General features: G+C 41.8%; 4 protein-coding genes across 5 annotated transcripts in view; 2 read left to right on the top strand and 2 right to left on the bottom strand.

Annotated features, from left to right (window-relative positions):
* The first annotated feature begins 1,143 nt into the window (after positions 1 to 1,143).
* Positions 1,144 to 8,437, top strand: dgcr8 (DGCR8 microprocessor complex subunit). The gene is made up of 13 exons (XM_079567554.1): positions 1,144 to 2,101; positions 3,197 to 3,356; positions 3,681 to 3,823; positions 4,158 to 4,488; positions 4,571 to 4,768; positions 4,846 to 4,947; positions 5,026 to 5,124; positions 5,204 to 5,286; positions 5,370 to 5,470; positions 5,586 to 5,692; positions 5,817 to 5,944; positions 7,228 to 7,341; positions 7,428 to 8,437. Exons 1-13 carry the CDS (start codon positions 1,400 to 1,402, stop codon positions 7,509 to 7,511), a joined length of 2,352 nt encoding a protein of 783 aa, XP_079423680.1. The 5' UTR covers positions 1,144 to 1,399; the 3' UTR covers positions 7,512 to 8,437.
* Positions 8,438 to 9,367: 930 nt separating this feature from the next.
* On the bottom strand, positions 9,368 to 13,557 carry trmt2a (tRNA methyltransferase 2 homolog A). Its single transcript, XM_079555707.1, has 12 exons — positions 13,455 to 13,557; positions 11,772 to 12,386; positions 11,179 to 11,287; positions 10,915 to 11,096; positions 10,728 to 10,842; positions 10,533 to 10,648; positions 10,347 to 10,458; positions 10,148 to 10,270; positions 9,983 to 10,058; positions 9,790 to 9,906; positions 9,622 to 9,718; positions 9,368 to 9,550 (listed from the first exon to the last, which is right to left on the bottom strand). The coding sequence occupies exons 2-12, from the start codon at positions 12,353 to 12,355 to the stop codon at positions 9,373 to 9,375; spliced, it is 1,809 nt and encodes a 602-aa protein (XP_079411833.1). The 5' UTR covers positions 12,356 to 12,386; positions 13,455 to 13,557; the 3' UTR covers positions 9,368 to 9,372.
* Positions 13,558 to 13,877: 320 nt separating this feature from the next.
* On the top strand, positions 13,878 to 18,237 carry ranbp1 (RAN binding protein 1). Its single transcript, XM_079575584.1, has 6 exons — positions 13,878 to 14,009; positions 15,212 to 15,348; positions 15,421 to 15,578; positions 15,665 to 15,793; positions 15,866 to 15,934; positions 16,939 to 18,237. The coding sequence occupies exons 1-6, from the start codon at positions 13,995 to 13,997 to the stop codon at positions 17,064 to 17,066; spliced, it is 636 nt and encodes a 211-aa protein (XP_079431710.1). The 5' UTR covers positions 13,878 to 13,994; the 3' UTR covers positions 17,067 to 18,237.
* Positions 18,238 to 19,149: 912 nt separating this feature from the next.
* The window catches only part of zdhhc8b (zDHHC palmitoyltransferase 8b), a 72,810-nt gene continuing 65,814 nt past the window's right edge, over positions 19,150 to 26,145 (bottom strand). Inside the window, exons 7-11 of one of the 2 annotated variants that reach the window (XM_079567605.1) lie at positions 23,502 to 23,634; positions 23,024 to 23,126; positions 22,264 to 22,370; positions 21,127 to 22,178; positions 19,150 to 20,771 (exon numbers count right to left, since the gene is read on the bottom strand). In XM_079567605.1, the coding sequence (XP_079423731.1) occupies positions 20,639 to 20,771; positions 21,127 to 22,178; positions 22,264 to 22,370; positions 23,024 to 23,126; positions 23,502 to 23,634 (1,528 nt within the window). In that variant the 3' untranslated portion in view covers positions 19,150 to 20,638. Of the gene's footprint in view, positions 20,772 to 21,126; positions 22,179 to 22,263; positions 22,374 to 23,023; positions 23,127 to 23,501; positions 23,635 to 26,145 lie in introns of both variants that reach the window. The other variant, XM_079567604.1, reaches the window with a different exon arrangement.

A 26,145-nucleotide genomic window follows, 5' to 3' on the forward strand; every position in this document is an offset into this window, starting at 1 on the left:
TTATCTTTTACTGGTTACTACTGTCATTCAAAAATACTGAATTGTGGATATTGTAGTTTTGAAGTTTTACATGAATAAAAATTGCAATTTGTAGCACATTCAAGAAAGAGTGCTGTTCTTGTGTATGTATTGTGACACCAGCTGGATGGTTTTGGTACTGCAACGATTCAAGTCCTAAGGAGTGAGTAGATTTTAAATTGTTCTTCACGGGGTTTATAGTGAAGTGAAGTTTATAAGCATTTTTGTGTGTGTGTGCAACTTTCAGGATGCATTACTGTCACTGCTAACCTGCTAGACCATCTGCTGAAACAAAAACAATATTTCTGTTTTAGTTGATGAAACTAAACAAAACTATAAAATTGGTAACAGAATTTAAGTTGTAACAAAAAATAACAAGCAATTCCTATGCTGTTCGAAGTTACCTTTATCAATCAACAAAAGCATCTAGTTACACTACACTTAAAAAATGTGCTCATAAAAATGTGTTGTTGTTTTTATGACGTCAACATCAACCTTCCAAAAAGCTGACCGGTCTAGATCATGGATGTATAATAATCATATCTAGATCCTTTATCCAGCAGAGGTGGCTTGACGGTGGATCTGTCTCGGCTCCGGGTCCGCAGCTTTCCCTCCTACTCCTGGTTGGTTGTACCTTCTTGTTTTTTGAGGCTGGGAATCGCCTTTGTGAACTGGCAACACCAGGGCGGGCAGTCGCCGGTTTTTACCGCTATGTGATTCTCTTCAAGATGGCTGTCATGCAGCTGAGGCGAGTGGGCGCTTCTTCGAGAAATAAATAAATTAGAAAGCTTGATAGGTCAGTAGAGGAGGTGTCGGCATCACGCTTTGTTTGTGAGTAAAGACATTGTCATTTGCATTTAGTGTTTGGATGAATTGCAGATCGGAAGTAACATGTAGCGCTTAGCTCTCCCATTAGCATTCGGGCTAAAATTTGATCATAATGGGGGCCTATGCTGCTCGAGACCAGCCATTGAATTGTTTCTAGTTTCCAAGCTGTTTACTCACTACACTCACTGGCATCTGTTGTATATCATTTATTTTTTATTATACATGTCGCATACATCTTGCTATAAAGGTTTCGTATATTTGATATGCGGTTGTTGTTCCATCTTCCTTTTTCTTGCAGCTCCCAGAAGCTCCCAGAGGAGGATGATCAGTGCCTAGAAGCCTCATAGGCTGAATGCATTGTGATTTCCAATAATTGAGACAGTGATTCTGAAAGCTGTCTACATTAATGAAAAGAACAATGTAGTCAGCTTAGCAATTTCAACTTTGGTACATGATCAATACAGGGATGTGTACTTGCATGTATTGCGATTTTAGATGAAGGGAAATTAAGATTGTTCTGTACTACCTTATAATAAAGTATTTGCATATAAAAATGGAGATAGATGATGTTCTACCCCCTCTCCCCTTGGAGCCGCCTCTCGATTTGGACCAAAATGCAGAAAGGGCCCCTCCACCACCTCCCCTGCAAACGTCCAGTGACGCAGAGGTAATGGACGTTAGCTCTGGTGGTGATGGACACACAGACACCCCAGGGGAAGACCTGCTACATCCTCCCCTCGCTTCTACAACAATAACTTTTAGCAACACAACACAAGCCAATCCCACCCCGCTGTGTCCCAGAACCGCGCGGCACGCTCCTCCTGTCACCAAGTTCCTGCCAGATCCGAAACTTCTCAGAGATGTTAAAATTAGGGTAAGCTTTGCGGAGAGCAGCAGCGGCAGCAGCAAGAACAAAAACAAGAGCAGCATCAGCAACAGCAACAACAGCAAAGACAGGAAGGTTTTGTACACGGGTGAGGGGTGTGAGGCAGATAATGGTTTAGGCGGCGTAAATGGTGATTTGCATGATTTGACAAGTGATCAGGATGGAGGAGAGGGCACTTCTGGAAGCGCTGCAGGGAGATTTTCAGAGGACAATGAGGTGGAAATGGAGAATAGAGTAGAGTATGCCGTCCTGGATGAGTTCGAAGACCTCTATGAGAACTTTCTGGAGCCTGATGACGCCGGATTTAAGTCTGACGTCATAGTGCAGCAGGAGCAAGCAGATGATGAGGCGGTGGCTTTCTCCTATGAGGTATGTAAATCTGTTCACACCATCTTCACCCACGTACGCCGGCATTTACCATTTCCATCGACAGAATCCAAACAAGTCATAACTGTATCACAATCATAATTAACTTGATTGAACCCTAGGAGAGAGTCTTTATTGTTGCAGACCACTAAAATGCAATAACCTAGGACTAGGAAAAATAATAGAGCATCTTGTTCTTTAGCCATAATCTGTACTTTACATAACAAATGATGGCTCAAGAAACTTTATCTACAAAGGGCAACAACTGTCCGACTAACACAACCAAGTACCATATTTTCCGGACTATAAGAAAAAACATGTATAAGTTGCTCCGGAGTATAAGTCGTACTTGCCACAAAAAATGCATAATGGACAAAATAAAAACACATACAAGTCGCAACTACCTGGGCAAGGAGGCGTGACTGCACCGTTGACAGGCCTCTCCCGGCAGCACGTTGTTTAAGCGCCCATTCGCAAACCTCGTTCATCTAGCTTTTAGCCCATGATTAGCTTTTTTTGTTTTCTTCATTGCAGTAAGAGTAACCTCCGCTTCTCACTAGTCCCTCACAAGTTTCTTGATCACTCCAAACTTTCTTTCTGCTGCTCGATTACCAGTTATTTTAAATTTTCAGTGATACAGGAGAAGCAGATAGAAAATATATATTATATATTTTGATATGTAAGTCGCACCTGAGTATAAGTCGCACTCCCAGCCTATGAATATAAGTGTGACTTATAGTCCGGAAAATACGGTGTATATAGTATCCTAAAAATATGGGACGATTGATATTGCAACACTTTTTTTTGTCCATAGTTTTTATTGTGCAATAGACACTTATTACACGTAGGTTTCATAGTTGAATGTTCATAATGTTTTTTCATTCTGCCAAATTACAATGCAACAATACAATATGTTATTAGAAATTATAATGACCCTATACCATGTAATGAAGTTATGGCAAGCACTTTATTAACCATGTGTGTTGTCTTTTCCATTGCACTCTGTTTTTATGGTTCTTTTCCTCTCATCACATTGAATACTTCCCGTAATGTGGCGATGCTGCCTCCCCTCCCGTCTTTAACCGTGACCTTTTCCAGGAGTTTGACAATGACGTGGATGCCCTGCTGGAGGAGGGCATGCCGGTCCCCAAAAAGATGCGCCCCTCGGAGGACAAATACGGAGGAGACAGTGACCACCCGTCCGACGGAGAGGGAGGCGTCCAGCCAATGATGACCAAAATTAAGACTGTGCTCAAGAGTGAGTTGGGGACTAGTTTAGCTGTGCACGTGTTCAGTTTGTAAGTGGTCATTTTGGTGGTAAAATAAAGACCAGCATGAACCTAAATGAACTTTGCCTAATATGGAAAAACTCGCACATATTGTCTTGTCCTGTACCTTCAACTATCTTTTGAAAGAATTATCACAGATATCGAGCTAGTCCTATGTATTAAAAAAAATCTACTGTTCAAAATGAAAGAGAAAAATGGTGGTAGCTCCGACCATCTGCCCCACGTGGCTTGTGTTAGCCAGCAATGTTCCTTCATGTACGGATTTAAAGTTTGTGTGTGATATTATGTGGCAGATAGGGGGCGCCCTCCCACGGAGCCTCTCCCTGATGGTTGGATCATGACATTCCATAACTCGGGCATTCCAGTCTACCTGCACCGAGAGACCAGGGTCGTCAGCTGGTCTAGGCCCTACTTCCTGGGAACTGGGAGTATCCGGGTAAGCAGCAAAAGACTAGAAGTGTCCTGTGTATGTTGGAACAAAATATACTACTACTAAGTGCTTGGGAATGTGAAATTGGATTGTTTTCCTCGCAGATGCATAAATAACAAAAGATTATGATTCTTATTACTGTTTTCAAGCTTTACATAACCTTCAGAGGGCTTGACAATAATGTGTGTGGCCACCATGCTAGTCTTTTCAAATATTACTAGCCAGTTAATGTTTTTATTTACTTTTACTTACTTTTTCTTATTGTTCACTAAATCCAATCTAGACATTTCTAAAGGGTGGTTTGTGAGAGAGTAAGAGTTTCTCATGCATCTTTTTGCAGAAACATGACCCTCCCACGAGCAGCATCCCCTGTCTGCATTATAAGAAGATGAAGGCGCATGAGGAAAGGCAACTGAACGGCGAGGTGACTCCTAATGCGGAGGAGTCTCCTGTCAAGTCCAGCGGAGAGGTCAACAACGAAGAGCAGGTGAAATCACACTGTTCCACAGACGAAGCGGACAACGTTCCATCCTCCAGTCAGCCAGACTCTTTCGAAGGAGAAGCAGACGCCAACCCCCCTGTGGCCAAAGAGTCCCAGCCCTTTGAGACTGCGCAGGGGGCACTGGGGCAGGTCAAGGCCAAGGTGGAGGTCTGCAAAGATGAGTCCATAGGTGAGACTGAATGAGGAGATCCTATTTAGCGTTGTAAGAGTGCCATGTTGGTCTTCTTAACCGTGCATAATATCCATGGCAGAACTTGAAGAGTTTCGTCAGTATTTGGAGAAGTGCTTTGACTTTGAACAAGTGACGGTGAAGAAGTTCCGCACATGGGCCGAGCGCCGGCAGTTCAACAGAGACATGAAGAGGAAACAGGCCGAATCCGAAAGGCCCATTCTGCCCGCTAACCAGAAACTCATCACGCTGTCTGTCCAGGACGCGCCCACCAAGAAAGGTAGTGTGTCTAGAAACTGCTACAAACATGGGCTATGCAAAAAGCAGAGAATGTACTTTTTACATTATTTTTTCTAGAATTTGTCATCAACCCCAATGGAAAGTCTGAAGTTTGCATCTTACATGAATATATGCAACGTGTCCTAAAAGTACGACCTGTTTACAACTTTTTTGAATGTGGTAGGTTCACTTTGCACGTTAAGTTTAGTGACATTATGTTGAAAGATGATGTGCAACAAAAGACGCCTTGCTTTACAGAGAACCCAAGTGAACCCTTTGGAGCGTCTGTTATTATTGACGGAGTGACTTACGGTACAGGAACTGCAAGCAGTAAAAAACTTGCCAAGAATAAAGCTGGTAATTTCTCAAGTTTGTAAAAAAAAAAAAAAGGCTTTTTAGTTATGAAAGTTATTGAAGACTGGATTTGTTTTTGTAGCTCGTGCCACACTGGAAATTCTCATCCCTGACTTTGTGAAGCAGACCTCAGAGGAGAAGCCGGTGGAAGGAGATGAACTGGAGGTGCTTCATCAACATCAACACATTTTATCTTTGCAACGGAAAGACATCTAAGATTTAATCCGCCTAATCCGTTCTGTTCACAGTATTTCAATCATATCAGTATAGAGGACTCGAGGGTTTACGAGTTGACTAATAAAGCAGGACTTCTTTCGCCATATCAGATTCTACACGAGTGCCTTAAAAGGTAAGGATTTGGCTGCGCTCCCACAATCCCAGAAATATAGGAGGATAAAGTAGAACAGTCTTTAAAATATGCGGCACTGTAAACCCTGACCCGCCCACTCCCCTTGTTGCTATAGAAACCATGGTATGGGGGACACGAGCATTAAATTTGAAGTGATACCTGGGAAAAACCAGAAGAGTGAATATGTGATGACGTGCGGGAAACACACAGTACGAGGCTGGTGTAAGTAAAAAATAGAATCTTCTGTTTTTGTTTTATTTCTTTTGTTCACAATGTTGGTGTCTGTATTTTATGTGACTTTTTGTAATTGAGATTAAGATGTAAGGATATGCTTTTCTTTGTCCAGGTAAAAACAAAAGGGTTGGAAAACAATTGGCTTCTCAGAAGATTTTGCAGATGCTTCACCCACATGTAAAGAACTGGGGTTCGCTGCTGAGAATGTACGGGAGGGAGAGCAACAAGATGGTGAAGAAGGTACGTAAAGGCCCCATTTGAGGCTCATTTATGCTTCTGCAGCAACTCCTCAGCTACACCTGTGCACCGGCTGCAAGAAGTCACTCCATGTCAAGTGCTGCACCGTGATTGGTTGATCCATGTGCAACACGAGGAACAACCAACTCCTTCAGTCTCCCTCTTTCAAGTTATTTTTCATTACTATATTGTTCCTACGATTTTAGTGCTTTTGTGGTTTCACTTTTTATGTTATTAAAAAAAATATTTCCAAAAATACATCACAACATGAAACAGCGGAGAGGATTGCGGTGGGCGAGACGGACCGCTTGACAATAAACCAGGCTTTAGTTGAATTTAAAATAGGGAGAAACCTACATCTTCCATTACACACTGACTGATTACACTTGCATGGCATCTTCATTTCATATTTTTTGAGCTATTTGTGTGAAAAAAAATAATTTGCGGCGTATACATTTATTAAGCAAGGCATACAGAAAAGCTCCAAAGGAGTAAAGAACAGATTTTTTTAGTATTATTTTACAGTGCTTCATCTTCTTGAGCATAGTTTCTAAATACAGTGAGCTACATTTCAAGTCCTCTTCGAGCTTCAGTTGGCAGAAAACCTTTTATATTGCATTATGTTGCACCTTTAAAGGTGCATTATAAGATAAGATAAGATAAACCTTTATTGATCTCACAAAGGAGAAATTCACTTGTTACAGTCGGCGTTCAAGAAGAAGAGTTAATAAAGTGCAGCTGATACAGAGATCATAATATGTTTATTATGCAACTTTTTGTGTGATATTTGTGTGTATTTGACTTTGTAGTGACCCTGTGACTGTATGAGTGGTCAGCATGGCGCATTTACTTTCCATCACAGTGGTCTATCGGATGCTCCAGGATGTGATGGAAAGTAAAGGTGCCACGTTAACTCATACAACCGCTGGGTCACTACAAGGTCAAATATGCACAAATATCAACATTTTTTTTGCATAAAAACTTGCATTATGCACCTTTAAGCTAACCACAGTTGCTAGACATTCTTTAGCATTTTAGCCTAAATAATTAGTTACTTTTATGTTTATAAATGCCGCTGCATTTTGTGCAGTGCCTCATGCTTGTAGTGATTCCTGTTGCCTCTCTCTGAGGAAGGCAGTTGGTAGCTTTATTTTTTAGCATTAGAAAAATGATCCATGGTGGTGTTTTTGTCACCTAACACACTTTAAAACGACACTTGATAAAATGTTGAAAAAAAAAAAAAATCAACATTAAAGGCCCTGTGTCCCTGTTTGTGTGTTTTGCAGGAGAGTTCTGACAAGAGTGTGATCGAGCTCCAGCAGTTTGCCAAAAAGAACAAGCCAAATCTACATATCCTGAACAAACTGCAGGAAGAGATGAGGAAACTGGCCAAACAGAGGGTGCGATTTCTTACGGAAATTCAGTCATGATGACTTTACTAATTTAGCTGAAAATTCCTCACCCCGTTTTCTGTTTTGCGCTTCAGGAGGAGACCAGGAAGAAACCCAAGATGACCATTATGGAGTCTGCCCAACCTGGAAGTGAGCCCCTCTGCACTGTAGACGTCTAAGGAGCAATCCTAAAACCACCACTGAAACCAGTCACTGTCGAAACATGTGTCGCTACCTTCAAAAAATGCTTTAGTGGCAATAAAGTCAGACGAGCTTCTTGCTTCTTTTTGCCACACATACACATTACTGCTTTAGTTGCAAGACATACATGAGAGTAGGACTAAAAAAAATGCACTAACAGAGAAAATACCAACTACCTCTCAAGATGCCGTTTCATGACACTGGGACAGATCCTGGTGAGGCTGCACAATGAATCATTTAAATTGAAATTTTAATTTTTGCAGTTGGCAAATCATGAAGACTGACATATTTAGTAATATAATACCCTCTGAAAACTACAAAAACAGTTTCTATTTGGATTTATGTTAAAAACCTCTAACTGTTGCATCTGCCACTGCAAACATGTTCTCAAATGCATGTGACTTTGTATTCGTTCCTCAGTTTCATACGATAATGCAGGTTGTAGATCAACCCAAATCACAAAAAAGCAAAAGTGCAGCCCTAGATCTCGGGGTACATGAGTCACAAAACAATCGCATAGTCGGTGCATGCTTCCACTCGGCCATGGCTTTGTTTTCTAAATGTTTTCTGCATCACTCGTACCGATATCTCTGTGCTATCAAGTATTTAAAAAAAAAAAAAAAGGGACTACTAATAAATATGCTTATTTATGCCCTTCGTACGCCAGGCTGTTTTAATCAGTGCCGTGGTCGTTTTTATTTTTGTTTTTCTGTTCAGTGGCATAGAATATTCCATTACGTTTTGTCGGAGAAAAAGTTGCTGTGTCGATTTGCACGATCCAAGCTTGTGTTGTGAAGTCACTATTCGAGATTGTCCATGCGATTTGTGTCCTGTTTTTGTCGACTGACTTTGCTGTGTTTGGTACTGAGAGAAGTGCTTTTTGGAAATATCTTAAGTTTTTTTTTCTTTTATTTGGGGGGGGGGGGGGGGGGGAAGGGAGACTACTGTTGTCACGGCAACGGACCTAGGCACAAGCTTCTAAGTACAGAAAGGTGACCAGTCGTTACCTTTTTAACAAATCTTAAGAGGTGGGTAGTCTAAATGTATTTACTGGAGTTGCTTTTGTTTGTACTTCTACTTGAGTAAATCTTTTTCAAAGTAATGGTACTCTTACTGTTGAGTATTTCGTCTACTCTACCCACCTCGGACACTTGTTTCAATGCCCTTTTGTCTTCTATGGCTACATGTTGCCTTAGCTCCTCCATTTCACGAAGGGACTCCAGAGTTTGTTATTGTAAATTGGACCTTACGCACCCTTCGGACTGAAATGGACCGACCAATGTAAACATTTCAAGATATTTTTGCCAGCTAGTATTTTAAAATCGGTAGTCACGTCAACAAAACTACTTAACCAAAGCTAGTAGTCTCAAGCATTTATAGGAGTAAAGCAAATTAATCTGGTCAAAACGGAGTTGGAGTTCAATAGGAAAGCATTTAGGTGTTTGACCCCAGCCTTTCTATGTACCGCATTTATACAATTTTAAAAAAAAAAGCCTAAATAATGTTAAAAGAAGTTTAGATTGCTTTTTAAGAATGTGCTTTTTGTATGTGTGTCATCTTTGTTGATGCAAGAAGACAATTTTGTGTTGCTGTTATGAATCATTTGAGTTGCTGCGGCTTAGAAAATGAAGTATGTGTTGCAACCTGAGCTCAGTTACTTCAGTGATATTTGTCATGCAAAATAAAAATGTCCTGAACTACAATAACGATCCATTTATTTGGTTTAAGTGCAGAAACAATGAGTACATGTTTTAAGAAATTGTGTTGAACTTAAAGCATCCAGTAAAGATATCAAACTAAGAACTGAATCTGTATCTACACATTCGCTTAGCTTTATCCCTAAGAGCCGGTTTGTTCCTGACTGCCACTGTTGTCTGGTGTCTGGGATTCGTAGCCCACTCTCTCCAGGAGAAGGACAGACTCGACGTGCATGGTTTGAGGGAACAGGTCCACGGCCAGGGCCCTCACCGGACGAAAAGGGGCTCCGTGGACTCGGTTTGAAGGGGCCCTGCACAGACTGAAGAGTGCGCAATTGAAAAAAACACTCAAAACCCTTCATGGGAGTAAAATTGTTCTGGTTACACTTACTCTATGAAGTTGTTCATGGCGGCCTTTGCGTTGCAAGACACGTAAACCAGTCTCTTGAGGTGCTCAGCTCTCCTTATCGCAAGAATCACTTTGGAATCTGTAAAAAGTATTCAATTATATTCATTTTCAACTCTGGATTGAGTAAATTTTGTTAAATCTTTGACTCACGGAGGCCAGCTCGTGGTGGATCGACAATAGCTGTGAGACTGGAGGAAACGAGACCACTCAGGATGGTTGGGAACACGTCCTCTGCTTTTCCACAATGAAACTCAATGTTACTTAGCCCTGAAAACACAAACAAATAGAACTGTTCACTATTTTGGTCGTACAGATACAGTATGAATACAACTGTGCTTGCTACCATTCAGTTTTGCGTTGACTTTGGCGTCTTCCACCGCTTCCTGGCAAAGTTCAATCCCAATCACCTTCCTAACCCTCTGGAAATGCAAAACATAACGCAAGAATTTTAACCTCCACTGGATTAACTTGCTTCATTATGTTTAATGAGCAAAATAAACCACTCGACCTTTGCCAAAGAGATCCCGATCGTCCCCGTCCCGCAGCAGACGTCCAGGACCGTGCTGTTCTCATCCAACTGGGCCCACTCCCCGACTGCAGAGTACAGCACCTCAGCGGCTCCTGTGTTTACCTTTGGAGACAACAGTACATTAACAACAATGACTTACATTCATTAATAAACGAAGTACAGTTTGTCATAGAATTACCTGAAAAAACGAATGAGGTGAGATTCTGAACTTTAGTCCCAAGAGCTCCTCGTAAATACAGCCTTCTCCAGCCACCAGCTCACAGGGCAGGTCCTCGGGGTTAGGAGAGGTCCTTCATAAAATAATTCAAATGAGCTTCATCTATTATAATGACAACACACTACAATACTACGTAACTGTCCTCACCGCTGACCCTCTCTGACAAAGTAAAGCGACGTTATGCCACCGTCCTTTCCCTCTCCGTCTGTGAAAAACTTCTTCATGGAGGTCTTCAAGGCGTCTAGTTCCTCCTCCTCTAGTTTCTGAGGCGTCAAACTTGTAAGTAGCATCAAACCATTTAAGAAGTGAATTTCCATCAACCTATCTTGTGAGTTACTGTACCTGAGGGTTGAAGAAAGCTACAGCCATGGCTTGTCCTGTCCTTGTTGTTCGCACCGTTAGTTGCTTCCAGTGTCCCTCATAAGTCACTGGACTGTACACTGAATAAGGGGTTGTCCTGTAAAGAAAAAAAACTTGGTAAATTGTGGGTTTATCTTGATTTAAAAAGGTGAAATGAGACAGAACCGACCTGATGAACTTTTGAAACTCGCTGACGACTCGTTTGGCTTCAGCTGAAACATGGCTGGTCTCTGCTGGACCCACCACGGCACAGGAGCCTCCTTTGTATTTACCGAGACGAAACCCGATAGTCTTGTCCTCACCGTCCGCCCCCTTTGAAATCAGGAACTCACACTTGTTTCTGTACTCCGTCTAGTGCACACAAACAACAACTGGGTTAACAACAAGGTCGTGTGTAGTTTAAATTATTATTATATATCTTTTTTTTCATTACCTGTGTCGGAGATGGTCGGATATCCTCCAGGGGACAGCACATCTTGTTGTATTTTCCTTTTTGTGCAAACAGCCACGGTAACAAGGCCTTGTTGGTGTTGCCAATCTCCCTAACAGGATCAAAGGTTGTTCTTAAAAAGCCGTTTTGCATATCTGTAGTGAACCATACAAATATTAAACACTATATCGTAATTTAGGACCTAGACTGGCCTATTACTTGCTGTATTTTTCTCTCTGGGGGGTAAGGGTATATGCACTTGTCACAGCATTTAAATTCTAAATCGAACCAAACGTTTCGGACTTAAGTGTCAAAACAAATTACATTACCCAACATTGACACTCATGTAGCCTCTGTTGCCATGCAGTGACATCATCTGCATACCGTCCAGTGGGTATCTGGAGGTATCTCTTTTGTGCAGTGGATATCATGCAGAATGTATTGAAGTAATTGTTAGAGGCATATTTTGAGTGGACTTTGGGCTTAAATTGTGAGTTCCATCTGGCAATACCGATACTACTACTGCTGCTGCTTTTAACATTAGTATTGATATTTCTTTTTTTTTTTTGATCAAATGTATTGTCTCTCACACTTACTTGGCCAGTCTCTGCAGCACAGCCACCACCTCCTGCTCTTTCCTCTTTAGCTGCTCGCTGTAGGGCACGTTCCACAGCGGCGTAACTGCGTTGGCGATCTGCACACTCAGCGGCTCTTCCTCCACGTCCTCTCCCTCCGTCCGCTTCGACGGGGGCTGCCCTTCGCTCTCCTCCTGCTTCCTCTTTCTCATGATGGGGTCGGCTTTGGGCTTGGCCAGTTTCACGCTCAGCACCTGGCCTTTCCACTGCATCCCGTGCACCATCTTCATCGCCTTGTCTCGCTCCTCTTCGTTTTTAAAGGTCACAAAAGCAAACGTCTGCTTCCCAAACAGCTTTATTTTGTGCGGATTGAGGCTGTGCTTGGCCAAGAACTTCTTCAGGTCGTTGAACCCAGTGAACTTTGGCAGGTTCCTAATCTCCACTTTGAAGATCTCTGAAGTGAAGAGGTCGTCTTTAATGTAGCTGTACATGTCTGGATTTGATGGTTCACTCTCCTCTGTTTTGCTGGCCTGCGGGGCCTCTGCCATCCTCTCCTCCTCTCCTACAGGTGGAGTATCAGCTGCAGGGATACTGACATCTGCCATCTCTGAACTGTTACACCCGGATCTTCTGTGCCTGGAGAAATGACAGCCAGTGAGTCTGCATTTATTGAAAAAGACCAGGCATACACAATGTCACAGCGCTGTAAACTCGTCAAAAGAGAAAGTGAGTTCAGGGTTATACAGAGATGGGTTTGGCTACACAATATACAAAAAAATGCATGATTAGTGTGCGTGGAGAAGTATGAGGAAGCTGGAACACCTCGACACAGGATACAATCCATGTGTTGCCAGTAGTGTCCATGAAGCAGACGGTTTACTTTACAAAATAGGAGACGCTCCTTTAGCTGCAAGTTAAGCTCGGTGTTTGTATGCCTCTGAAAATTTTTGTTAAAAACGACATTAAAGTGGAGGAGCAAAAATATATAATGCATGTTATTAATTCAATTGCAGATGTGTGGAGATATTTCAGTTATTTTGTTGTTAACCTTGTTATGTTTAAGAATACTATGGTTAATTTGACCCAGACACTGTATACTTTGTGCAATTAGATGAGTTGAAGGACCGATACCTATGAATTGTTTTGTCTACATAAAAGGCCTCTAACAACTATATAATGCTCTGTGAATTGTATGTGTGTATGAGAGAGATGGAAAAGAGTTCTCTCTCCTCTCAGTCACTATTAAACTTCCACAGATGCCAGTTTGAATGTTTAATATAATTAGTATAAGAGTTTGGGCCAGAAACAGGAAAAGCATCAATGCTCCAGCAGTTTTAAAGAAGCAATGTGCAACTTATCTATATGAAAACTGTTTAAACATAAAACAATTAAAACATAAATATAAAAGATTAACAGTGACACACTGACATTATAATCACACTGTCATATTTAAAGTAAATTAGAAAGTAGGACCCCTGCTTCATATATCTTTTAGATATATATAGCACATAAAACATTAGCGACATTTCTTTCTATTTTGCGAGGTTTGGGTTTTGTGTTGACGTGCCACTATTTGTAAGGAAAATGCGTCCCTAAACCCATCCCGCGATCTGCTAACGTGTACGTGTGATAAAAGACCTTGTTTTGGAAGCCTGTGTTGGTGTTTGCCAAAGTAATGAAGTGTGCGCTCGTATCCTGGCTTACCTTCTCTTTCCAACTCTGTCTGGTTTACAAACTCGTGAAAAGCTGCAATTTCTCACTTCACTGTGCTCAGGGCGCTACCATGTTGGTTTGTGTACCACGTGCAGAGAGACGACCTCTGACCTGATTAAAGAGGCAGGCATGCAGGCAGGCGCCTTACTTTTGTGGTCACTTTTTAGTCACCCTTGTAAACTATAAACTACCGAACGCACAGATTAAATAAATAAATGAAAAGAAAATCAAAATGCACTAACTGAAAAGAAATTTCATGAATGTAATGTTTGTTGTTTGTTTTTACCTGGCAAATATAACAGGAAGAAATAATACAAACGTTATTTTTGCTATTGTTTTTACAGTCTATGAGTGGAAACCATGGTGGAAACCAACAGGGGACGTTGAGCGAAAGAGTCTGTGCGTGCTGTTACGTCGGAAATTGGGCGCGCGAAAGCCGAAGCCGGAAGTGTGCAGCGAAGGGAAACGGCGGCCAGTTTGGGATTTGAATCAATCGCACAACTTTCATCATCTTAAAACATCTACATAATTATGGCTGACCCAAAGGTGAGAGTATACGCTTTGGCTCGCCATCTTCATTGTGTATCGTATCAAATCAGAATTTAGTGGTTAATGCGTCTACATTTAATGTTAATCTAAAAAGTTTGCGCTGGAAACTGCCGAAACAATCGTTCCCATATTTAGTGACGCCACCAAAGCAAGTGCCTGTTTTTACAGCCAGTATAACGGAAAACAAAGTGCTGCAATGCGAACAAGATCGCTTGTTTTAGTGTTTATTGCGCACTAGTATCATCAGAAGTAGTTTAACAGCAGTTTCTTTGTATGTTAGCCACAGGTTTCTACACGAGGAATCCCACAATCTCCATAAATGCTAAGATATGTGTTTTTTTTAAGCAAATCGTTCAATTTAATACTATAACGCTCGTAACACGGTCACCGTTGTCAGAGTCGTTGCTAGATGAACTGCGTTCATGCTTTTGTCCATCAGGCACAACAGTTGCTAACATGAGTTGGCTAAATGTAGCTTCTGCAGTCACGAGTATTTTGTGTAGTCAGTACTCCAATCCAAAAGTGACAGTTTCTGTATTATTTCTGGCCCATGGTGACTGTAGCAAAAAGTGCCACAGTATCGGATCGCCCACCAATTGCAGCACTCTGCAGTGAAAGGGAAAATAAAGTTAGCTCGCAGTGAAAGGCCCTAAACTAGCTTAACTTATCAGTGAGTAGTTTTGGGGTAAGAGACGATGCATTTTAGTTATTTAATCCAGGTGTTTGTCAGCACTCTATTGACATATGCTATCTTTTAAGCCGTAGGTCACCGTAGGAATATATGTATAGTTTTTTTTTTTACATGCCGTGTTTCGGTGAAATGGATAGACGCTAATAAACCAGACACCGAGCTAAGCAAAGGAGTACAGTGTAGCTTAAAGCAATACTACTAGAAAGCATCTCACGCTTCTGATGCCTTGTTTGTAGTTTAGTGTACAATCTAATACATTAACTCTGGAGTACATATAGTCATTTCTGTGGTTGTAATGCTCAGGCCTTTACTCGTCACCAGACAAAGCGCTCTTGGCTCAGTGAGCCCTAAAACCCTCCCATTGAACATTCATGACATGCAGTATACTGGATTATGTTGGTTGATTTAGTACTTTATAGGTTGTATTAGTCGATAACGTTATACTGTTAATGCATTGATGTAGTTGCTTAATAGTTCACACAGTCTAATAAGTGAAATCATTTTTCAGGACCAAGAAGAACAGGAAACTACAACTACTGAAGTTTCTGATGACCCTAATCATGATCCGCACTATGAGCCCATCGTGTCCCTTCCAGAGCAGGACGTGAAGACACTAGAGGAGGATGAGGAGGAACTCTTTAAAATGTAACTTTATCCATTTGCTATCTGTTTTCCAAAATCTTCTTCAAGCAAGATAACATCGTCTTTTGCCTACAGGAGAGCCAAACTGTATCGCTTTGCCTCTGAGAACGAGCCTCCCGAGTGGAAGGAGAGGGGCACTGGAGACGTGAAGCTCCTGAAGCACAAAGAGTCGGGAACCATCCGCCTCCTTATGAGGAGAGACCGGACGCTTAAGATCTGTGCCAACCACCACAGTCAGTGCCGCTTGACACTTATACTGTTTAAATCTATAATATGCAGTGCTGATTAATTATTTTCAATTTCACTTCTCATGGAACAGTTAAACCCTCAATGGAGCTAAAGCCAAATGCGGGCAGTGACCGGGCCTGGGTATGGAACACATTAGCGGATTACGCTGATGAGAGTCCAAAAGCTGAACTTTTGGCGATACGTTTTTTAAACGCTGAAAGTAAGTATTTTGTTTTGTAATATGTCTTTGGTCTGTTGATTTAAATCAAATGTCACCTTCTGTTTATTACAGACGCTCAAAAATTCAAGGTGAAATTTGAGGAGTGCAAGGAGGAAGTTAGAAAAACTCTCAAAGAAAAGGGTAAGCTGTCCTTAAGTTTCCAAACTTGGTCTATTGCAGACTCACTCTGTTCTTTGCTGCTTGCTCCAGCCCAGAACTTTTTCTGTCTGCTAAATAATTTTGCAGAATAAATTGTTTGGACTGGCTTCCTGTAAAACCAGTGTTGCATTTGTTCTGCTACATTTGCTTGTAGTCCTTATTATACTTTAATAAATGCAAATTAGTTAACTAGCCTTAACTTGTGCTGTATTTGGAGTTTATAGCAATAGTCATCCAATATTTACATGATTTTTTAATACTTTTTTGCCCTATGGCAGTCTGCTGCACCTAGTTCTATTAAATTTACAAAAACATCCACAACAAGGTTGACATGGATAGTGTATCCAGATATTGTGATTAAGAACTTCAGTTCAAGCCAAGGTGAACTTAAATAGTTGTGCAATAAGATTTGTAACTTACCCTTTAGTTTATGGAAAATGTTACACTGTAATACATATAGTCCTGCTTGGCAATAGCCTTTAACAAACATGCACATGAAGATGGCTCTTTCTAGAAGTGTTGCTTGTTTGTACACAAGTCTCTGCAGTTTTCCCATCTGGAGGAGATGCTTCCCTGGCCGTGGTGATGAGTGTAGTTTGGGTGGCTGATTTTTCAGAATGAGTGACTATCCGTGGCACAGCTGGTGATGCATGCCATTTAACTCTGAGAGGAAGGAGCTCTGTACCATTCTAGTGAATGGTCTATTGGAGATGTTTGTTGAAAATATTGGTGTTAAAATTACCAAGACTGTGAAGAGCTTGGCTAATTCGTTCAAGTTATTTCCACCGCCCTATCGAAGCGCCATCCCCGGCATCCTCCCGAGCATTACAGGCTGATACTCCTGGGTTGTTCACATGAAGAAAAAAAAAAAACTTACGTGTGTACAACATTACCAGGATAATGGCAGTCAACGACTGCACTGTTTGTTAAAGGCTACTTGATAAATTCCTTTTGTACCACTGGTGTTTGACGGTTCACTGTTACAGGTGAAGATAAGGACGACGAGCCAGACAAAGTAGCAGAGAAACTAGAAGACCTCTCGGTTAAAGACGGGAAGAAGGAAGACAAAAAGGAGACTGAGAAAAAGGAGGTCACGACTGGAGAAAAGAATTGAGAAATAATAACTGGCTTTTGCTGATCTTCAGATTGTCAGTTTTCCTCTTTTTCTACAATAGACTGTAAAGAAACTGAATTTGGACACTTGCATTCTTAGTTTTTATTATGTTTTTGTTGCAAGATCACAAGTCCTTGATACCACTGGGAAAACAAAACTAAACCTCTTGAATTTGTATTAAATGCCTCCCCATCAGCCCTCAAGATGTCACCTTCTCCAGTCACCGATGTTACTTTTTTTATAAACTGTGAACAAGGCTTGTGATATTCATAATTCCCACATTGGGTGTTTTCTTTTTTTTTTCTTTTTTTTATTTTGTGACAGACATTGTAGAGAAAGATGATGTAGCCTGCACGGGATAAGATACCGGGCATTTAAGGTGTTAAAATATTAATCCCCTTAGTGCATCTCGGTAGGTTTTCTTACCCTGTTCAGTGTCTGTGCTTCCTGTAGCAGGGAGAGGTGGAAGCAAGTTGGTTGCTCTCTGGCGGATGCCTTTGTGACTGCCTTTTTTAAAGGATGGTTAAACAAGTGGACTCCTGGAGGTTTAGTAGCTGTGTGGGTGTGTTGCATATTATAGCAGGGGTTCTCAAACCTTTGGGCACTGGGGACCCTTTATTGAACAAAAGTCAACCCTCAGCTCACAATCCATGTCTGAATCCAAATTTAAGTTGGGGATAATTTTTCTGGGTTTTCTGATTGGCATCGGGTTTTTTTTCTCCAATTAAACGTTTAGGATTAGTTTTTTTAAATTTTAGTTGAGTTCCTACACATTGCTCTCTAAGGGATTCCCAGAGTCCAGTTTGAGAATGGTGGGCATATAAGCACTGCTTTCTGCCTTTTGGGATCAGATGCACTTTGCGATTTATTTCATTTAAATTTAAAAGTCCACAGTCTACGGTCATCATAGTTAGGTGCAGCTATTTTAAGTTTCTTTTTGAATGAGGACGTTCGTCTTAACATTCCCAGCATGTTTAATGTAACGAAGTGTGCCCCATCATCTGCTCACCTTGTCTCCACTAATTAACGGCTTAACCCTTTGCCTCTGAAGCGCATCCAAGTGCCAGTGCATCTGTAAATACCTGTGTATGGATGAAATGTTGCTTCTCATTTGTACTCTGATATGAGCTGTTTCCTCCTCCACCTTTGAATAAAAGCTCTCAAAGACCAATCGTTTTTGCATTGATAAAAGATCAATATTTCAACAAGCACTCGGTTTGCAAACTTTATTTACTTCATTGGGAGATATATCCTTTTCACAAAAATATGAATCCATGGTTAATCATTTCTCTCATAATACATACGGTATATATATTTTTTTGTTATTCAAACAACGTTTTTGTGAGTTTCGTTTCTGTCAGGAATGACCCCTGACCTGCAGTGAAGTCCATTCCCAAAATCGTGTCATGGCAGTTTTAAGAGTAATTGACATTAAGGCCCTAAACCTGATTTCTTTTTTTTTCTTTCTTTTTTTGGACCTTTGAGTGGAGGAGAAAAAAAGACCTTTGAGCGCCGTGCATCAAATTATAATGCCTTATCGATTGTGAAGTAGCAGGCTCATACATTACTGTGAAGGTATTGCTCCCTGAAAGTTGTGAAACACTCTTCCCTGCACAGAGCTGGCATGTTAAGAGTTAGGAAAGTTGAGAAAGAGTTTGGCCCACAGATAATTTCTACTTTCATATTATAATATATAGGTAATCAGGTGTAGGGCCTGTAAAAAGCACTCCATGTTTACTTAAGGATCTTTTCCAGTAAGTAGCTTTGTCTTTGTTTTCAATTAGTACAATAACATCACACTCCCAGTCAGTTCTTCTGTATCTGTGTGGCATTTTCATGTAAAAAAGAAAAAATGGAACAAATATTGGATCGGACCATTATACAGTAAGTGAGCAAGCGAATGAGCGAACTGTAACCGAACGCACCACAAAACCAGCATTTTGAATCACCATTTAGGCTGCCCCCCATCTCAATTAGGATCACTTTATCTCAAACCTTTAGCTGTACAATCTAACCTAGCACTATTGTAAGGCAGCAGAGGAGTTTTCTTGGCAAATTAAACTGCCTTACCCACATCTTAATTGTTTTGTTACTTTTGATCACTTTATAGCAAAAAAGTATAATTTGTCACATACATGTAGACTACAGGGGGGCACTTTAGACTTGTTCAGGCCAAAGTTCAAAAAATTGTAGACTCTTTGAAGGCAACACTGGTTCACTAACGATGCAGATCTTATTGCATGATCGTTTCACATCTGAGCCAACGAGTTATAAATTCTGTTGTCACTGAAGAAGTTCGGTGCAGGTGACTGAGCTGTAGACAGCAGTTGTATTCAGTTACCTGGTTTGTGAAAATAAAAAAAAAAGGACAGCTTTGGTGACAGACACTTGAGCAAAAAGTGTGTAGTAATGGTTCTGATGCGTGACGTTTGAATGTTAAATGCAATGCTTGACTTTCTGTAGCATCACACTTTTGATAATTACACTTGAATTACACTTTTACATATAGATATTTTTTTTACACTGTAAGGTACAACATCTGAGCCTGTCATTCAAAACTCAACAAAAACACAAAAGCAAAATCAAATGGAGCCCAGGCTTCTCTGCTTCACTTATTGTATAAAAATGTATGTATCAAACATAGGTTTTAAAAGTTTGGGTAAATAAAACGCACAACAAAAAATACAAAATTATAAATCAGTGGCCCGTTACATTTTTTTCTTTTTTACCAGTTATAACGACGCATCTGCACAACCATAAAGTTACACTAGAAATACATAGCAAAGAGTCTTTTTTTTCTTTTTTTCTTTTTTGACCGAACATCAAACACCAAGAAATCTGAAGTCAATTTGGTTGTGCAATGTTGACCTATGTCCTTGCCCCTGATGAGGTATTCCTTCGCTATCATGAAAATGCATTATGGCATTTGCCTGAAGCTTCTGTCCTGGGACATGCAGAAACACCATCACCGAAGTACTGCATTGAGCTTAAAGGAGCTGTATCCAACAAATAGTCGACGTATATTAAAATTAAAGACATTCATTCTGTAGATTTATGAAAATATGAACCTTGTAAATAAATTAATTTCATGTGAATATTGAGAGCTGTTCGCCCTCCCTTTAATATGTGCTTCTCCATTGGTTCTTATTGTGTTGCCTCACGTTTTGCAGTCAAAATGCACCATTGACGTGGTGGAAGATGACGGAACAGTGCAGGTTTTGTAAAGCACCTTGAGTCGCGGCCGTAAACCACGTGGCGGACGTGTCGTGTCATTTAATCAGTACTGAGTTGATATTGAAGCCTCTACATCATCTGCCATGTGTTTGGTTTGTGACTCTACGAACATTGACCGGTCTTGACTAACATTGTCCACACTTGAGATTAAGAGAAATGATGTTGAGCTTTCTCCACATTACCAGACAGCAGTGGTGTCTCAAAGCCCTCACACACAAACTGCGAGGCTTCAGCGGAGGCAGGCACGTCCCATAAAAAGGACTGACTTGACCTTTGAAAATACAATCTCTGTAGCAGAGTGATGATCATAGTCTTCAGGAGAGCGTCCAGTGCGTTGCTCACACTGAGATCTCGTAGGTGGTGCCTCCGATGCCTGTCATCTTTTTGACGTTACCGTGGCGACTGGGGCTGAGGGGGGTACCATGGGCACTGGGGTGGTAGTCCATCTGCCCATTAACTATCATGGTCTCTCTAAATGACAAAAGAACATGGAAATATTATGTTCAGCTGCTCAAATCGAACAGGGTGGGGTTTGGCATGCTGTTAGTGAGATGAAAACAAACTCTATGTTAGTGATTTGTGGAGGGTTAGAAATGCATGCAAACAAGAAAAGAAATTGTTATCACATTTATTTTTCAATTTATTAATGCACACAAAAGTCTATTTGACTAGAAAGGCAAACCAATACAAACAAAGTTCTTAAATACCATTTAAATAATAAATGGATGCACAGCAACATTTGGAAAAATGTCAGACACAATAAATAAATGCTACATGATCCCAGTGTGAGGCCACATACATGCAGTCCAGATGTTAGGACTCGTACCTTGGAGCTCCCAGTCGAGGGGAGTCTCTGTCATGGGCGTTCATGTAGGAGAGTTTGTGGTGGGAGTAGGAGGGGGAGCGGGGGACCACCGGGGAGTGGGGTTGGTGGGTGGGTGAGCGGTAGCCCTCAGTGGCCCTGCTCTGGCTGCTGTTGGAGCTGCTGTGGTCAGTGTGCAGGGAGGTAGAGGAAGTCCTAAGGGCGCGGCTCATGGTGGACCCGCCATGGCGCATGACAGGGGTCCTCTGGCCATAGTTAACCAGCCCAACCCCCATGAGGTTGTCCCTGGAGCCACTGTAAGCTGGCGGTGTTGGGCCTCGGGATCGAGTTCCATCTGGATAACAGCCACTGGGGGGCAGTCCATACCCCCCTGGCCCATCAAACACGCCCGAGTCCTGGGCATAAATGTGTGGCTGCGAGCGCCCGTGGTAGATCTGCCGCTTTTCCCTCTCTTCCATCTCCTTCCGCTCCTGGATAGAGGCCATTATGGTCTGGGACAGGTTGTCATACCGCACTGGAGATGGGTCTCTATCCCTCTGGTGAGGGGACTGCCTGCCCACTGCTCGGACAGGCATCACTGGACTGTAGGTGGTGGTGACCTGCTGCCTCTGGATCTCAGGCTCCCTCATGTGGCACATTTTGGTTGGCAGATACGGAGAGTGGAAGCCCAGAGAGGGCATGCCACGGTGGGCCATGCACTCATTGGCAGCGGCTGGGGAGATGCTGGGGTTGAGCAGGCTGTCGTAGGACAGGCTGCCATTGCGGTTGGACAGAGTGTTGGGGGAGAAGACACTCTTATAGGGGGTGGAGGTGACCGTCTGGGGCTGCAGTGCAGGGAGGTGGCCCTTCTCTGAGCGGCGCTGAGCCTGCTTCAGGCTGAGGGAGCGGGAGTTGACCGGGTCAGCGTCCAGCTGCAGAGGAGACGACTGGAAAGTCTTGTGGAGCGGAGCATTGGTGTATTCAGGCAGGTCCAGGTTGGGCTCAGAGCGATAATCGTGACCTCGAACACCCTCCTCCAGGATGGCTGAGGTCTTACACTCATCCCCTCTGACGATCTGAGGAGTAAGTAGAGAACTGCTCAGTGGTTCAAAGGCCTCATAAATACTGCAGGTTATACTGAAAAACAATAAAGCATTTTACCTTTTCTCTGGAGTTGTGGTAGTGGACTTTGGGCATGGTGCTGAAGGACGGCCTGTATTTGTACATGGCAGGAGTCAAGGGGTGGGTCTTTCCGGAGAGAGAGCTTTCTACTGAAAGAAAACAAACACAGAATTTTATCCTATATTATAGAGCTGGATTAAAATATGTGCAGTACTCTGCAACGCCACCAGGCAGCAGTACTGTTTAACATACAAGCCACATAATGCACCATGACACTGGAGATGGTCATGAGAAAACCTGCTGCTGAGGTTTACGCTACATAATACTAACATCTCAAATGATTTAATATGACTATAAAACACTGCAATGTCCACCTGTGGGATTATCATCAATAAACATACAAATGCAACAGTCTCTGAGCTGTGCAGCCCCAAATGACACGCTCCATCTTAATTACAGTACAGATCCGTTTGTTTTCTCTGTCCTCTATTGGCAGAGCTCCACTCCCTCACACCACTTGGACGAGAAAGAAAAATGGTGATTCATGTTGCAGTGATGCACTCCCACCATTGTACCACAAATCGGACTCAGATTCAGCAAACTGGGCCGGCCTCTTTGCAACAAATCAGGACCGTCCTCCAGCTCGGCAAAATCAAGGCCATTGTCACTGGGGATGGGCATTTATCAGGCTTAACTAGACTCAAGTTGCTGGAGAGATACAGAAACGGCATCTATTCTCAGAAATAGAGAGGGGGGAATTGAAGTACTGACGTAAGAAAGGAATGTTTGCGTTGCTTACCTTCACTGGAGGTCAGCTGGTTTTTGAGGTTGTACCTGTCAGCTTTGGGAGGCAGAGGAGGCTGGATTTCCTTGTCATCCAGACCAACCAAGCTGCTTTTGGACTGCAGACAGAGAGGTGTGTTAGACAGCGTCCAAAACATATGAAAGATGTCAAAAAGGGGGAACGGGAGGCAGGCAGTAGTAACAATCTGCAAGGCTTTCTTTGGCGCAACATGACATCCGTGTACAATAGAAAGAATGATCAACTGTGTGGTGGTTTGTTTTATCTTTGATCATATTACTTTTTGTATACCTATGTACTGTGGGTTCTAATGAAAGTCTGTGTCTACTATTAGTACTGCTACTCTGTGTTTTCCTCCCTGATCAACTTTATAAAACTTTATAAAACACGTATTTTATCACACTGCTATGGTATGCGTCAGACTAAGACCAAAGGAAAACGCTAAGATGGCGCAGTAACTGTGCGAGGATCTCACCTTTGAGCTGACGATGGTGCTGTGGATACCGTTGTCGCTGACCTTGATGGTGATTTGTCGGTCCGAGAGGTCTGGTCTAATGAATGGGGGCTGAATTTTGATATGGGGCTTTTTCCTGGGATCCAGCATATATCTGCATGTGAAAGGACAGCATAAGCAGACAGGCCTCTCTTTGTCCAAAAACACAATGCTCTCACAGTGCGTCTCACAAAAGGTTTAAATTCATCATGCCATAATCACTATTTATATGTAAATTTGACCCGACAAAATAGGGCATAGTAGTTATTACTGTACAACTAGAACCAGTTCTAAAGTGCTTAGCTACCCTGTTTCATCAGAACAACACACCACAATTAGAGTAAGTGCTCTACTCTTCACCTCTTTTCACAACATTTCACACCAAATACCTCTTTATACAACAGAATCAATGGGCCAAGATCAAATAGAGACTAAACCAGGTCTAAAATTGACCTAAACTGGGCTAAATTATATCTAAACTAACTATACACCATGTCTAAAAAACACATCTTTCTCAGATAATGCCCCACTTTTTCATTATTATATCAATTTATAATAAAAGGTAGACTTGCATAGAGAAAGGCAGAACATTCATACTTTTGAATGCTGTTTTGACTAACATAACAGCAGTAGGTCACAAAATAAAGTAAATGGTTCTCTGGCACAGTAGAACTAGGAAGCACTTACAGTATAACTGCTATACTGTAAGTGCTTCCCACTACATCACACGACTATTACGAGGTTGTCCCATGGAAGTATCCTATTTTTTTCAGTACATCCACGGGTGGTCGTCTCATGCACTTAGCAGGGGGTACTTGGAAATATTTCAGCTCGAGAAAGAAGGCAGAAACTGAGCAATCTTTCAGTATTATTTTAAAAGAAAACTTCTTTTCAGTGATAATTTGCAGTAAAAGGTGTGTATTTTCTGTGTTTTCTGGTTTATGTTTTAACACTATAGACCCTTTCGCAGCTTACATCATCAGTGACATCAGCTGGAGGCAGGAAGTGATCAAGAGAAATAAGATTAAACTAAAACTAGCGATTATAGGGGTAAAACTACAACTAAAAATGTTGTCCTGTTGTGGCTTAAGACATTTGTTTATCGTTACTATGACAACAGCTGAAATAGATAGGAATCCCGCCTCCAGCTAAGCCTGGAATGTTTACAAACAATTAAAGGGCCAATACACAAGTAAACACCGATAAATCTGAGTCCTGTGTAAAATATTCAGAATGATTGGCTGCACCTTTGAGATAAGGGGTACTTTGAGTAGAAAATGAAAGACTTAAGGGGTGCGTACGCAAGACAAAAAACGTTGGGAATCACTGCTCTAGTGCATGTTTGTATTCAGTTCATTATAGTCAATTGAGGACAACAAATAAAAGAACATTATGAAGATGTTTGCTTCATGAGAAGACATCATTCTTTTAAAGCAGTTTCTCTCCCCTACAATATTCTGCTTACACCTCAATAGTATTTTTCGAAACTGATCTATGCTCTATACAAGATCATGTTGTGGTGAAACGCCGTGGTAGAAAAACTGCACATCTGACTGTTGTCCCGCGTGAGTGAGTCAGCTCTCCCAGCCATCTGCCTCCCCCCGGGGGTTTCTGGCTGCTTTTAGTCAGTTCAGGACAGACACCTCCACAGAGAATGTGCACAAACATACACAGCCTGCTTTCTGATTTCATTTAGCCGTTACGCCCTTGGATCGGGTTTGTATTATGGAGGCTTCTGCATAGCTATTAGCATAAGGTAGACAATTTAACAGCTACATGCCATTCTTACAACATGACACAAATGTACGGCACAAACCTACATGCAGGCAAATTTCACAGATGGCCTCTTGACAGATTATAAAAGTGGGGTGATTGTGCACTTTACATCATTTGGTAATGCTTTCAAGCCCATCTTACATCTTCTTATCTTACATTTTCTTGGCTCGAAAGTGCTCCGTGGATCTAAAACAGCTAATACGAGAGAGGCTTGGGGCCTAAAAACACAACTCCAAGTGCGTTTTTGATGAGGGAATAACATTGTAATACAGTAAAAAGCTCCAAAAAAGCAATTTTACATAATATCCCCCCTTAAGCTGCTGTGAATATTTTATTTTTACTATACGCATTTATTATTGCTGCTGAAACAGTGACGTGCTTAACTGTATTTCATTGCTTTTAAAGCAGAACTGTGTAGCTCATGCCCCTAGAGGCCATAAGCGCCACTGCAGATGTCGTAGCATGTTGCGTTTTTTTATACATTAATTGTCCGTGAGAGTAAATACTACGTTGAAAGAAAAGACAAAGGGACAGAGGGATATTGTACATCCAGTTACACAATGGAGATCATTTTTTTCACTCAAACTTGGCTGTAAATACTGTTTAAGTGGTGCTAGCCCGCAGTTAGCTTTGCCCGTTAGCCGGTTAGCTTCTCAGTACCCGTAGGAAGGAAAGTTGCAATTGTGGTTTTCTGGCCAGAGACACCAGGGGGAGATGAAAGACCCCCCAATCCTGTTTGTTTGTTTGTTTGTTTGGATACTTTATTGTCCCCGTAGGGAAATTTGTCCTCTGCATTTGACCCATCCTTCGAAGCCACTGAGGCAACCCGTAAGGAGCAGTGGGCGACGGC

This window comes from Gobius niger (genome assembly GCF_951799975.1).
Source record: "Gobius niger genome assembly, chromosome: 1".
Classification (NCBI taxonomy): domain Eukaryota; kingdom Metazoa; phylum Chordata; class Actinopteri; order Gobiiformes; family Gobiidae; genus Gobius; species Gobius niger.